The sequence below is a fragment of the Harpegnathos saltator genome, unplaced genomic scaffold (genome assembly GCF_003227715.2).
Source record: "Harpegnathos saltator strain DR-91 unplaced genomic scaffold, Hsal_v8.6 scaffold670, whole genome shotgun sequence".
NCBI classification, from domain to species: Eukaryota; Metazoa; Arthropoda; class Insecta; order Hymenoptera; family Formicidae; genus Harpegnathos; species Harpegnathos saltator.
The window spans coordinates 483-14,973 of record NW_020230505.1 but is presented as its reverse complement, the minus strand read 5'-3'; the positions used below and the strand labels follow the sequence as shown (position 1 = coordinate 14,973).

At 40.3% G+C, this 14,491-nt stretch overlaps 1 protein-coding gene across 5 annotated transcripts; it reads right to left on the bottom strand.

The window, feature by feature from the left end:
- Positions 1 to 779: 779 nt before the first annotated feature.
- Positions 780 to 13,454, bottom strand: LOC105189401 (HEAT repeat-containing protein 5B). Of its 5 annotated transcripts, none has more exons than XM_019844298.2 (34): positions 13,206 to 13,454; positions 12,789 to 12,972; positions 12,444 to 12,655; positions 12,099 to 12,246; positions 11,902 to 12,012; positions 11,641 to 11,824; positions 11,402 to 11,562; positions 11,047 to 11,296; positions 10,820 to 10,963; positions 10,447 to 10,697; positions 10,259 to 10,370; positions 9,926 to 10,178; positions 9,746 to 9,855; positions 9,498 to 9,661; positions 8,936 to 8,968; positions 8,058 to 8,492; positions 7,687 to 7,968; positions 7,399 to 7,588; positions 7,109 to 7,278; positions 6,692 to 7,013; positions 6,348 to 6,614; positions 6,086 to 6,267; positions 5,763 to 6,008; positions 5,450 to 5,669; positions 5,081 to 5,347; positions 4,757 to 4,919; positions 4,562 to 4,677; positions 4,201 to 4,485; positions 3,844 to 4,080; positions 3,536 to 3,687; positions 3,236 to 3,449; positions 3,110 to 3,124; positions 2,834 to 2,979; positions 780 to 2,737 (listed from the first exon to the last, which is right to left on the bottom strand). In XM_019844298.2, exons 2-34 carry the CDS (start codon positions 12,915 to 12,917, stop codon positions 2,561 to 2,563), a joined length of 6,348 nt encoding a protein of 2,115 aa, XP_019699857.1. In that variant the 5' UTR covers positions 12,918 to 12,972; positions 13,206 to 13,454; the 3' UTR covers positions 780 to 2,560. The 5 variants fall into 5 exon arrangements, with proteins under 5 accessions (XP_019699857.1, XP_025160841.1, XP_019699858.1 ...); XM_025305056.1 differs by lacking the exon at positions 8,936 to 8,968 and having other exon boundaries at positions 8,058 to 8,333; positions 8,418 to 8,492; XM_025305055.1 differs by lacking the exon at positions 13,206 to 13,454 and having other exon boundaries at positions 2,561 to 2,737; positions 8,058 to 8,333; positions 8,418 to 8,492; positions 12,789 to 12,917.
- Positions 13,455 to 14,491: the final 1,037 nt, after the last annotated feature.

Below are 14,491 nucleotides of genomic sequence, written 5' to 3'. Positions count from 1 at the left end.
CGAAAAATGTTATGCGGCCTGATTGCGAAATCTGGCTTTGTAAAGACCTCGGGGATAGATCGAGGAATTGTTCTCATTTTCAAATTTTTGCTGCAGCTCAAATATTTCTGCATGTGCTGGCCATGACATTTTACAATTCTTCCCCGAAGATTGAAATGTTCCATCCATTGCTTGAATTTTTTATATAACCAACTAAAACCACGCACAAACAAGGTACTCACGTAAAAAGCAAGAAGATACATCTCATAAATTATCCGTTATATATATATATATTTATTCTGTTAACTGCAATCATTATGCAATACAGCGCTACATGTAATTGTACCATTTGTCAGAGAAGATTCCTGCTTTGGATAAAACGCGACTTGAAACATTCATTGTACACGGAAGTTCGATAGATCAAATATATGTGTGTACATATATATATGTATATATATACACATACATACACACATATATATACATACAGTGTACTATATAAACGGTCGTGGGGAGGGCTTGCAGGCGCGTAATTAAAGTCACAAACAATCAACGTGTCCCTAAAATAACCATATAAAAATAGTAGAACATCTATCGAGCACATAATCCTTCCCGCATCTAACGATTCGTTTCGGTTTCTTATAAAATTTATCGGTAATATGCACTATATACCAGATCTATTATGCAACTCGAACTTAATTATATACATCGAGATGATACAGCACTTTCTGTGCAGAACGTTAAATGGAAAGACTGCGTTCTATACGAGGTCGAACTAGATCCCGGCAAGAAAGAAGTACATTGAAAGAAATTTATGTAAGGACTCAACTTCTTGCGTGATGAATTCCAATCTACTTGTTTCTCACAGGGACGCTACGCTATTACAAAATGACTATTATGTAAAGACTTAGTCCACGTTGTAAAATTGCACCCACCGACACTCACGCTGCAACATGCATCGCAATCTATACTGCCGTATCTAAATTACTACATCTGACCGACTTACTACATAATGCCTATAAAACGATGTCCCCAATCAATTAACGCACGCTTACACGACAATCGGTTTAGTAATTTTCCGACGTTGTAAATATCAATGCTAGAGGTGCGTGTGCTAAATATGAACTGTACTTTACACCGGTATTGTGTCATTTGCTGTTATTTGTTAACGAAAATGTATGTAGATTAATAGACCAGAATCCTTTAAACCAACATGCGTTTCAAAAAATTATAACTATGAATATTACTAACGCCGACTAGACGAGACGTGTAAACGTGGTCATTGCCGTCTCAAATTCGGAAGAAAGTCCTCAATTTCAAATTGCCTCGTTCCGATATCCATCCACACAGTTCACTGTCAGTTCTTTCAGTTCAGTTCGGGTTACAATCTACGTTTGACGAAGAACTGTTCTTAAGTATTCTAAGAGTTAAGAATTGATCCGTTGTCTCGCTGTGATACCAGTATTGAATAGAGTTAATTCGATAGATGTGCTTCTCATGCATCTCGTAAAAGTCGGGAAAAGATCATTGTTCATACGAAGAAAAACAGGTATTACGAAAGAGCTCGGTATAAATCGATATGTCGTGTCAGACAGTTCCCTCGATAGTTGCTAGCGCGGTTCTACTATTAGTTCTAGACACATAAAAAAATGCATGTAAAATACTATTAGTATATAATCAATCATTAAATTAAAATGCACAGCAAATTATCAGTCTTCTTATAAGAAGAACGTTAAGTGGGTTCTCGTTTTAACCAGAGTGTCTCTATGATTTACGTTCGTCTTCGTTCTTATGGCAAATAATATATTCCCAAGAGAAACTTTATACTTTAATAAATAATTTCATCGGTATAGTAAAATGTACGTCACGAGCGTTACGTTACGAGCGGGTTAAAAATCAAGCGTCCGAACGATTGATACGATTCATAGTGAGAAGAGAAATAGTCTACACGAGCGTACCACTATCTATAAATTAATTTGTGCACGTCGTGTTGGGATCGTTCCGCAATCGTTTTAATCGTAACGCCCCTTTTACGGAATAAAATCTTGAATTCATTTATATTACTAAATAAATTAATAATTTCTATAATGTTACAAACTATACTCTACATATATATACACAACTTACAAATTTAATATAATGCTCTTTTCCTGCACTTTGGAAAGTACGATTGAAAAATAAGGAACGTTATCGTATTCAGCGAATCGTATGAGAAAGTGAAACGGAATGAAAAGAATGTAAAGTAAACACCGTTTCTCTCACGATAGTGACTTGATTAATTGACCTCGATTTTTCTTGTTCACGTAGTTCTTTTAACCATCCTTTGCGTATCTTATTCACCGCGATGTTATCGACTTTTGATCGTTTAACTCTAAGTACACTCGGGTAAGCTTCTTCGTAACAGCGAAATCCTAAGTGGGATATTATCACTTGATAATTATCACGATACTAAAACATTTTACATGTAGCGACTAATTCGATTTAATTAACCGACAATCATCGCGTCGGTTCAGTTGCGCGATCGCGCAATCACGCTCTTTCTCATCTCTACTGTCGTATTATATTTTTTTCTAATTTCTCTCTAATTGAAGTTCGAAAAGTCGGTCTTTAGCTTGATCGACGGCGCAGATATCTTGATCTGCGGCTTCACGGGATCGACTGGTCGGCTAAGTCGCTGCGCTTGCTGGTGGCTGGATCTCACAGCGTTTTCCAATTTGGTTTTCAACTCGCTGGACTGTGACATCAGCGTCTTAAATTCCTAAAAGTTTGAACAAATTGTTTAGATAATAATAATGATAATAACATATAATCAATGTAAACACACCCTTCACTAGTATGATTCGAAATATATTACCTGCGGATACTTTGGCCCGATCTTGTTGAGCCACTGAAAACTCTGTTGATGAAGACTTGCTTGATACTTTGTAGCGCGCTGAAGTTCATCGCCCTCCAGCAAATAATTGATTAAAATTGGCACAAGTAAGGTCAGCATTTGAATACCTAAGAATTTCAAACACGTTACATTGTATATGCCGAGTCTACGTGTTATATACACGATATAAACGATAGATTGTAGCACTTATTAAAATATCGGAAGATTAGAATATCAAGATCTCTACTAATCACACACCTTGTAACAGATCTCCTGAATAGCGTGCAACATATTTTCCATTAGAGTATCATTCCATAAGCTAATTATGAAGTAGTAATCGCGTAGCATGCGATTACTGTTAATCTCGCGGAAATGGCTACTTACGATTGGGAAGATCGGCAAGTCCTATGAGAGCTTCCACCGTGCTGATACACTCCAGAGTAAATGTTAATTCCATGTCGTTTGTCACCTGCTTACTCTTATCACTGTACAGATATTCCACCAGTCGCGGCGCGAGAGCGTGGATGTACGGGGTACTTATGTTGCGCTCAGGATGCAGGAATATCGTTCTTAACGTTTGCACGCATTTCAGCTTCACCTACGGCAAGTTAGTCCCATTGAGTCTCCAAATCAATAACTGTAAACAGTAACCGAATATATATTTGTCCTTCGTTGTCAACTCACCGTTATGTTCTCAGACTGAAACGCATGACGGAAATGATTGATGCATGGGAATTGCAGATTCGGGGCACTCACTACCTCCGGCGATGCGTGAAGCACAAACACTGCGATACCCAACATCATAGCCACTTCGTCCATCTTGGTTTCGTCGTTTCCTGCAAGTAAAGTCCCAACGTAGTAGAGACAGAATAAATATATACTCTCATCTTTCTATGTTCTAATATACTTTACGTTGCCTTTTTATTCAGGTCTCTGGTGCAGAATGTTTGTGCTTCTAGTAAAAAATGGAGTCGAAAGACAAGGAATCATACCTGTTTTAGCCAGGTCGATGATCTTCGCAAGCGCGCTTCGCAGCAACCCTGTCCATTGATCCCGATTCCTGTGATCCTTGGCGTACTTGTTAATAGTAAGACTTTTGACACAGTGTAACGCTGCATGGACAGGCGCTTCGGCACCGGCTTTGGTGATATCGTTGTCCGAACGCACCGCAGTTTCTCGTATTACACCCGTTGCCAAATACAACAACGTCGGGAGGATTGCTACTGCACCTTTAGGAGATGACAAAGTGAGTGACGTTGAAGCAAATGATGTACCAATGATAGCTCTATACTAATAACGTCAGTTATATGATAATAAAGCTAATGTGATAATGTTAGCTTCATGTATACCTTGCGGAGAACACAAAGTAGGAAGAGATTCCAATATGTTGAGCGACAGAGCGATCAACTTGCCGCTCTCTTCAGACGGCACGTATCCTTTCTGAGACAAGATGGCGGTAGCGCCGCCAGGATTCGGATTTAACGCCGGTATCTGCCGCACCAAGAGACACAAGCACACCTCCAAGACAGCGAACACTAGCGATTTGCCTGGCGTCAACTCACCACTCTCCTCTCCCTCGCCCAACAGATCCACCTCCAATGCTTCGTTACTTTCTTGCGCCGTCGGTGTGTCATCTGTCGCGAGAAAAGTACGCACGATGTATCTATGTGTTTCACATTCCTCGGAAATAACCTCGGGACTCGTACATACCTTTAAGCTTTAGTTTCTTTTTGGCAGCGAGATCCTCCTGCGCTGCCTTCATCACTTGCTTCAACACTTCCATCACTATCATCTGAATTACGTAGTTTTCCCGCGTTAAGAGCAATCTTTGAAACGACAAACACACAGATATCAATATTATGCTATAGAGCAACCGATCGCATACTTTTGTATATGTATAGCTACCTGTGAAGAACATTACACAACTCGATGGGCAACGAACGGTCTGTGATGAAGACCTTGCGCGCCCATGTCGAATCGAGTAGGGTGTACAAAGCATTCAAACATGTCTCTATATTTTGCGGAGATTCAGAAGAGCGAGGACTACACAGAGCCTCCATGCATATACCTGCAATTATAATCGTATTGTATTTAATGTTTATAGATCAGGATCAACGTAAAATATTATACGATACATGAGAACAAGAGAGAATCCAATAAATATTACAATATATATATATATATATATATAGATATAGATATATATATAAATACATGATACATATTTACCGAATAATAAGTGAAAACGCTCAACATTCATGTTGGTTTTCGAGGTCTCGTCATTGTTGTTATTATTGTTGTGGTTATTGTTGTTGTTAGTCGTATTAGTCGCTTTCTCTTGATTATTGTTGCCCATTTCGAATCCTCTCGCGTTCAGCCAAAGTGTCGCGGCATGGAGAATCGGCGCCCACGATTCTACGTAATGAGGACGCGCGGACTCCATCGTGTCCGTCGTGTAAAAGGCTCCACCGTCGTGCGGCAACTGACTGGAGAACTCTAAGAAGGCCCGTATCGTAATTTCAATGAGATTCGAATCCATTTTAATGGAAAAATACGCACAATGTATAAAAACTCGCGTAATAAAAGACGCCGACATACCGGGTGGTAAAGAGAGTAACGCGTGATCTCTTAGCGCGGACAACCAATGTTGACTCAAACTCAACAGCTCTGGTTGGACGAGACTCAACAAGCTCTCGCTCTGGAATTCAAACTCCCCGAAATCCTCATCGTTCGATTCGTCGGTCTGATTCGTATTTCGATTAGTCGTGTCTTTGCTGTTCAACGCTGAGCCATCTCTTATCATAGCGACTACGTACACCTGTTGACAATTACGAAACAATGAATTATTTAATCTTTCTTCTCCCCGGTATAATTTCATTTTAAATATCGAGGACGATATCTGAGGACATACTTCCGCCCATGCTTTTAGGATCGCTAATCTCTCCAACGTCGACAAGCTCTCGTTGTAAAGCTGCGGCCGAGTATTACCCTCCCTCAATTTCTCCAAGGAGGACACGAGCAGCTGGTGCACCCTTCGAAGGTCATTTAGATCTCTGGCAACGCCACTGCCGATCCAGGCGCTGCAAGCTTCACAGGCTGCGGCCGTTACGTGCGACGGGGTCTCCGCGGAAAATGCTGGTCTTAAAGCAGCTCCAACCTTTGAGCATTCATTATCAGGTATAATAGACGTCGGACATCCAATTTTCAGAAGACACTGAGCAAATATTTGTTTACCTGTGCTTGAAACTGCTCGAGCAACAAGTGTCCGGGGAACTCCGGCTCAGGAACTTTGGCAAATTTGTCAATGATCTCTTGCAGGGTTTTCAGACCTTCGAGCCGCAGCGGATCACAATCGCTTGTGGCGGCCATAAACGCCATGCGCACCAAATCCGAAAGATGTAACACCAGGAAGTCTCCTAAGCAGAAGCGTTAAAAATTAACCGAATCAGTCTCGACGAGAAAAGAGGTAGAAATGCTTGCCAATCAGCAGCCTCACCTTTGCCCTTAGACAGCTGCATCTCTTTGGCCAAGGCGAGATCAAAGTGCGCTTGCTTGTTATTCACGCAGGCTGCGACGATGCGTCTGACACATTGCGCCGCGAAGACTCTGGTTGGCCATCTCGGCGTGATGGACGGCCGCTGCTTGGCGGATTCGTCGGCGTGGAATTCGGCCTGATCGTCGTCACCTTCCGCATCCGCGTTCTCATTATCAGCGGTACTATCTTCTACATTCGCCGTGTTACCTTCCTCGATTGTACTCGATTCTGCGCGTCAGAAAGTCGGGTTATCGCAGAGAAAAGTTTTTTCCTCGATGCTCTGAGGTGAGGGCTCGGCTACTTACCTGAAGCTATCGTGAGAACGTCTTTACACAATGATAACCACTGAGACAGATTGTCGGCCGCTAATATTTGCAGCATGCTGGTTAGAGTATCGTGAATATCTCGGATCAGTTTACTGTCGGTTTCCGTATCGAGCATACTGAAGAGAACGCCTGGAAGCCCGGTCTCCGTGATCACGAGACCCTCCACCACATTAGTGTCTCGGCTCTCATTAGCTAACGTCATCGCGTGCTCGCACACTTCCTTCGCCTCGCGCTGAGCGAGTTGCCGGAGACACGATATCGCCGCTTTACGCAGGAGCAAGTGATTACTAGACAGAGTACGCTGCAAAGAAAAAGAAAAAGGAAGAAAAATATGTACACTCTCACAGTAAGCATTTTCACACGTAAATGATACTCCTTGTTTCTAAGCGAACTTACACATAACGTAGGAACGAGGGAAGACAGATTGACGTGTCTCGGTGCAAATAGATGCAATTGCTGGAGGCAGCCGGTTGCTTCCGCTTGAACAAGTGGATCCTGATGGTCCTGCATAATGGCACACGCACACAAGAACGATGACCGCGCCATACAGATCGTCGATGTGTTACCTGAAATGTATTGTTCTCCTTATAGCTGATTCTTTTCTCTATTCTGTTCTCTCTAAAAAAATTGGTCATCTATCCCGCACAACTGGTCTATACACAATCAGTTATCGGTTTAAATACTACCTTGTAATTCCGGTCCTATCGTCGTGATCAGCGCCGACAAGACCTTGCCGATACATTGATGCACGTCGATGTAAGAGTGAGGAACGTTGAGAAGGAGAGTCAGCGCCAGGGACAACGTAGGTTCTACGTAGCCTCGGAACATTGGTCCGCCGGAATCAGCTATCAGAGCCAGAGCATGAAGCGCCCAAACCTGCAGAGGGGAACGTTTGAATTGCAGGTTCCAACGTGAGACTAAGCAAATAAAGCAATGAGATACGGAGCAGATACGAGAGCGGAACGGTGTCTCACTTGTACTACGGGAGACGAGTTATCCTGCGCGAGAGCGAGCAAGATGCTGACGCTGGTGTTGAGGTGTTGGCTGGAACCCATCCCGCCGACGTACTTATGCAAGCAGCCTAACGCCAACGAGTGGCCGGTCCTGCTGGCGACGTCGCGCGCAGACTTCAAGCGGTCGAAACTGGTCTGCGCTAATTCCGCAGTGAATTTCGGATCGGAAATCACCTGCGCCATTCTGCCAACCGCTTCTCCCGCGGCCCATCGTAGAATAGGATTACCGCTGACCAGTGTGCTCTGAAAGACGAAGCGTTTTAGCTGATGAGCCGTATGACGAACCAACAGCAGCGACTTATTCGTCGTTTAACGACGCAGTAGTGTCTTACGATGATAAGATTAGTTGCTGATTTTTTGACGTCTTCCTGCCCGAAACCTGTCTTCGCCTCGTTCAGGCCCTTCAGCCCGCTCAATACAGCCGTGAACACATTCATCTGTATCGCCTCCTGCCTACCGGACTTTGTATGCTTTATACACTCGCTGAAGTGATCCAGCATCTGCAGTCTGTGCTTGTTCGCTACACGTGGGAAGATTTGGCCGAACAACGTGACCGATAAGTCGATCACCGCTACGCCCAATGGCAATGGACCGGGTATTATTTCAATCTGCAAACAATCGTAATTTGTTACAATTTTATCGAATTTGTAGCGACAAATGACGATGGAATGTAAGGTAGACTTTAAGCTCACATGTGGTATCGGTCTGTAAAGGCAGCATGTGTTATGCTCTAATGCACCGGACCCAGCAGCACTATTTGGTTGAAGCTGAAAGAGAAAAATCATAGATCATCTAGTAGTTCAATAATTTTAGCTCATATCATGAGCTAAAATCATGAGAAGAAAACGAAACTGTGCGTTGTGTAACCTAAAGAAAAAAAGAGACATGAAGAAATATAACAAATATAAATAAGTAAGCATTCTTCATTGAGATAAACAAGTAAATTTTTCTAAAATGGCACAAGCAAAACATAATGTAATGAGTATTATGTGTAAACCATCAAATATTCAATGTTTTAAAAAAGCGAGTATAATATAAAATATAGTGAAATTGAGTATTACTACTATCACAATGTAATACAACAATAGTAAGGAAAGGTATAGAAATGCATAAAGTCAAATAATTCTTAGTTTTATACAACATAGGTAGAGAGTAAAATTGTTTTTGTAACAGAAACGAGCAGGCACACTTTGCAGAACATCTTACTCACATGTTCCAAATCTGCCCTTCTGTTTGGTTCCATCTAAACATGAATAAGCACGTTAACTTGTCAGTTAAGATAAAAAGTATCATTCCCTAAGAGCTTAAATTAAGAATAAAAAAAACTACTATATGCTACTTTTTAATTATCACAAAATTGTATATATCTAAATAAAATCAAGTTAATTATTAAAATTTATTCCAATTGGAGTCAGAAAAAGTATACATAAAATCAGGAAAAATAAAACGTGGTTTGCAAAGTATAAAACAATTACACGATAAAAAATATACTCTTTACAATACGTCTGCTTTAGTCATTCGACCGCATAAACTTTTTTCGACGAGGATATAAAGGAAAAAATATTGATTACATGAGATTTATAAAATTAGAATTACTTTTAGCTTATGAAATCTCTTCAAGAAGGAAAACGAGTTCTTTAGTATAAGAATATTCTTGAAGATAATTCTAAAACAAAGAAACAAGCATGTTCAGTGGAACATTACGAAGATGTTGCATGTTGCACACAAAGATAAAATTTATTTCACTACGCAAAATATACTAATGAACTCACTTGATCCTCTATCGTACGATGATCGGTCTCCTGAAGCCACGTTCCAAGAATCACGGAATCGTTCGCGTGACAAACTACACGTAGCAACGAAGTAGTCGTGTTTCCAGGATTATCGGTGAGCGTGAATTCAGACACCAGCATCCTCAAAAGATGCGTGTAAGAACCTACCAGCATATCGAATAATATAATGCAAGAAGACAGGATAGCACAAATTTTAATGATTTTAACTTACGACATGTTGCTATTACCTTCGAATGTTTGCGGTGGTAACAACAACAGCGTTTCGTACAAGCGTAAACGCACCATAGCCGCGGGAGCTTTCAGCTGTTGACCATAATTCTTCAAAACGGGTGACAAACTGAAAGAAACATTTACGCGACAGTTGTGGAAACAATCCGAAGTGAGAAAATATTATAAGACATTCGTACTTTGTCAGCATCGCCAGGGCAGATTCGATCGGTGTGAGCAATCGCCGTGTAATATCGTCATTCAGAAGCTCCGGGCAATGCAGCAGGAAGCTGTACATAGCGGAAAGTGCGCCAGCACGTCCTTCCAGAGTCACCTGCCACGTGAAAGCGTCGCCCCGCGCTTTCTCGCTCTCGAGCTCTTTGTTCGAACGCGGGAAGGAGTTTCTCCACAATAGTAACATTCTCGGCAATAAGCCCTTCACCACTGCGGTACCTTTGTTCGTTATCGTAAAACGACATTATATATACATGCGGTTACATAGACGTGTCATTTAATATGTAAGACATTTATACCTAGAGTCATTATTGCTCCTATTAAGAGCCATCCTGCGTGCGTGCGGTTCAAAGACAAACGGCTGTTCTGGCTTGCGCTTCTGAGCAGTTCTTCCGCTGTATTGAAAATGATCTGAAAATTGCGGTCTTGATAAGTGGATCTCACATGTATATGTGCGGAATCGATAAATAAAAATAACAGCATATACCTTCCCCTTAGTGTGAGGGACTCCCAGAGGCGACAAACGAACACTTCCCAACACTGCAGCGAGAGCGCTACTGTAACCAGCGATCGCTTCTGGTGAGCTACGCATATTCTCAATTCCGTCAACGCAGCGATCGATCAAAGGTGTTATTTGGCTCGGCACTGCCACACATATGCACCGTAAGCACCAAGAGGCAGCCAACCTAGCCGCTTGACACGGGTGCACCAGTACAGCCATTATAGTATCGATTAAACCTGTAATGTGATAAAAATATATAATTAGACCACGCTTGTACGATGATAAAGATTTGCTCCACGTATACACATATAGAAAAAGTTTGCGGGAAAACTTGCAATTTAAATGCGCTGATACGTACTCAGAGATTGATCAGACAATAAATTCGTGGCTGTGGTACCTAGTCCCAGTATCAAATTACCCATTTCTTGTAACGCGCAGACCAACAAGTGCTGGCTAAATAGCGTCTCTTGATTACAGTCTTTAGCATTCTCAGGACTGAAATCTGCAAAGCGATTGACATTGCATCATCGAGTTACGTGAACGACTGAGATATTTTGGTAATGATAATTTAAGTAATGTTATTACCGATAGAATTCATCTGTTTTAAGATAATATGTGCTATTTCTTTGCAAGCAGCGGCTTGAGCCCCTTCACCCAATAATTTGCCAACGGTACCGCGCAATATGAAATTCACGCATTTGCGCGAGTATACCGCCTCGACGTGTGAATTAGCAGCTTTCGGATTCGTAACCAGATCTAGAACGTGCGCAACTAGCGCGCCGACGTTCCGTTCCAGCCAAGTACCTCCCAGCATTTGTACAAATATTACATAAGCCTGTAAACATCAATGAATATCAAAGATGCATAAAAGAAATTTAATCTTCAAAAACATATCTTCAAAAGGGCGTAGGCTTGTTACTTGTAACATATAATTGCTTACGTGTGTCACTCCAACTCGCACTTCTCTATTTATGCTGGAACTCCCTTTTATTATTTCACCAGTTCCTTTCAGGAAACCGACGCCACCTCTCAGAAATCCGGACATCAGGATATTTAACACCTCCTCGAGAGATGTCTGTTTGGCGCCTTTATTGTGAGCAACTACAAAGGACAGAAACACATATTAGAGAGACATACAATGGCAAGGCACTCTTGTAATAAATTTTCACTACAACTTACCCGTAGGATTTTTTATCTTGGGCGAGGGAAGTTGCGTCATTGCCACCAAGGTGCCCAGCAATTTAGCAACAGAACATCTTACTTCATAATTGGAACCTTCAAATGCCCGAAAGCACAATGTCGCCACGCTTTCAATCTCGGTTGTATATAAAAATGGAGCATGATTCAGCATTTCCAATAAACACTGTAAGAAAAAGCAACCACTGTAATTATAGAAGAACAATATTATAGTGGACGTTTTTTCTGTAGTTGCAAAAATACCTTAGCAGCAGCACATCTCACTGCCATTACTCGGTCAGTTAAATAATGCCTGGAAACTTTATATATCTCCTTATGCACATTAGTTATTGCTGATCCCATCCCAGCACATACCTGATTATAATGTATGTGTAAAGTTATGTTACATCAAAAGTATATTTTATTCAAACAAATGTTTAAAAAATAGAGCAATCAATTACCTTTTCCAATGTGTGCATAATTTCTATTCGTGTTTGTGATTCTGCAGAACGTAAGGACTTTATCAGAATTTGCACTGTCTCTTCATATGACCTGCCCATCATTCTTCCTAGTTTTTCATACATACATCCCACACAACAAATAGCAGCTCTAGAGAAACACATGTATATACATATATATTACAGAATTACTATTAGTTAATATTTCTCATTACAAAATATTAATAAAATATTTTAAGACTATTAGTTATTAAAGTGATCTATAAAATAAAGAGATTAGAGATTAAAAAAATTAGAATTATAAAAAATATAAAATTATAAAAAAGAAATAAAAATTAAATTACTTACAACTTTGTAGGTAGAAAGCTTGGTGAGTCATCTTTATTTCTCAGAATATCATTGCATTTGTTGACAGTATCAAAAAGCAAAAATGTATCACCAACACTAAATAAGGTAGCAAGGCATCTTGCTATAAGACGTCGTGTGGGTGGACCAGGAGCTCCTTGCATATGTCTGGTCAGTTGCTCTACAAGTTTTTGCTGGCATCCTTTAATATCACTCTGTAAATATAACATTTATTGCAATTATATATGACTATAAAAAGTTATAAAAAATATCTTTAATATCTTAATTATAATATGGATAAAGATGCCTTTTATATAAACAAAATTCTTAAAGTAAAAATAAAAATACCTTTTGAGCAGCAACCAAGACTTTATCCAAGAAGCGTAACCATTCAAAGATAAAAACTGGCCGCTTGGCTTCTGGGATTTGATTAAGAGCATCCTCATTGAGGGTCAGACTATGACTCAACTCCATCATCCTTTCAAATAGATATACATGCACAAATTGTTTTCAAATATCAGCCACTGTCTTTCTGTAAATCAACTTAAATTTAGCATTTGATGACATATATATTTAATTAGAATTTAATTAGTAATACAACGCATATTAAGGTCAGATAGATCTTAGAGATGTCTGTCATTTTTATCATTTTATTTTTAAGTAAATGCACACATACATACGTACACATACACACACACGCACACATATATATATACCATAAGAAACAACAAAATATAATTAGAGCATTCGAAATGTAATACACACCACAAGAAAGAACGGTCCAAATGTTATCACTCAGTGACCAGAGACATTTTTATGACACTCCGTATCCTTGGCAGGATGTCATATTTTTATGCTCAATGTGTATAATTGCGCAATATGCCACGTTCACGAATATTTTCAAGAGCGAAACAACCGCAACACTCCACGACACGCCAATGACAGCATTATGCGGCGTACATCATCTATAAATACCGTGCTACAAATTATTATTGCAATGGCGAACAGCCGCTTCTATACGGATGACAAATTTTAACAGGTTAGGCTAGAAATGGCTGATAATCGATTAATAAGTCGATGTTTGATTCTTTTCTTTAATTAAAAGATCGATTATCAAAAATTTGTCGACCTAATGATCGAGATTACGAATCTCGTGCAAACGAGAATTGCTAAGCTATAGTTTATGTCACGTATACTATAGATTTTCAGCACTGCCAGCAGAGAGAAGAATGAGAGCGGCCACCGGCCGTATTTCGGGAATATGGCTAGGCGCATTTTAGATACGCCATCTGACCAAAATGCGCCTAAACTATGACCGCTAGGCGCACTTTCGCGGTGATAAAAGTAAAATACGCCTAGGTTCGTGTCCGTACTACTTCCATGCAATGAATAGTAGATTAGAAAAAGACAGACGACAGACAATCGTTCCGTCTTTGTCTCACTATTGTGCGGCGCGCGGCAGTAAATAGAACGTGGGGAGGTGAGGGCGATCTTATCGCTAAGCGAACATCTCTCCGCTTTTCTTTCATCTTTCACGCTCCAGAGATATCAAAAGACGCGGTCTTCTGTCAAGGGAACGTGCGAAGCGAGGAATTATTTTTCACGCACGCCAGGTAGCACATGGGAGACTAGACGAGCGTCGACATATTATCTGTTTCTTTCCCGCTCGTCTAGCTTATTGACTGCGTGAGCCGCGAGATTTTTCTCGCTACTCCTATACCTCGCTCTTTCTCTCTCTCGCTCGTTCTTTCTCTCTCTCGCGCACTTGCTCGCTCTTCCACTCTTCTCGTGTTCTTACGACTTGATTAAATATATTAATTACATGACAATATATATATAAAATAAATGAACACATATATATTGTATATGTATATAAAGAATATTTAGTATTAATGCACAAATAAAGAAGAGAGAATTATAATTGAGAGACGAAAAAGTTAATAGAATGCCACTCTTTAGAGCCAATAATACATCTTTTAAAAAATGATTGTTATTAAGTATATGACAGAATAATTATTTATGCTAATAAATTTAAATTAAAAATTTAAATG

Excerpts from the sequence above, each read along its gene's own strand:
- LOC105189401 (XM_019844298.2), bottom strand. The coding sequence starts at position 12,917 with ATGATGGAGTTGAGTCATAGTCTGACCCTCAATGAGGATGCTCTTAAT. Across the intron at positions 12,013-12,098 it reads TTATGCACACATTGGAAAAG|GTATGTGCTGGGATGGGATC; the intron begins GTAATTGATTGC and ends CATTATAATCAG. Across the intron at positions 2,738-2,833 it reads TCGGGCCAAAGTATCCGCAG|GAATTTAAGACGCTGATGTC; the intron begins GTAATATATTTC and ends TCAAACTTTTAG.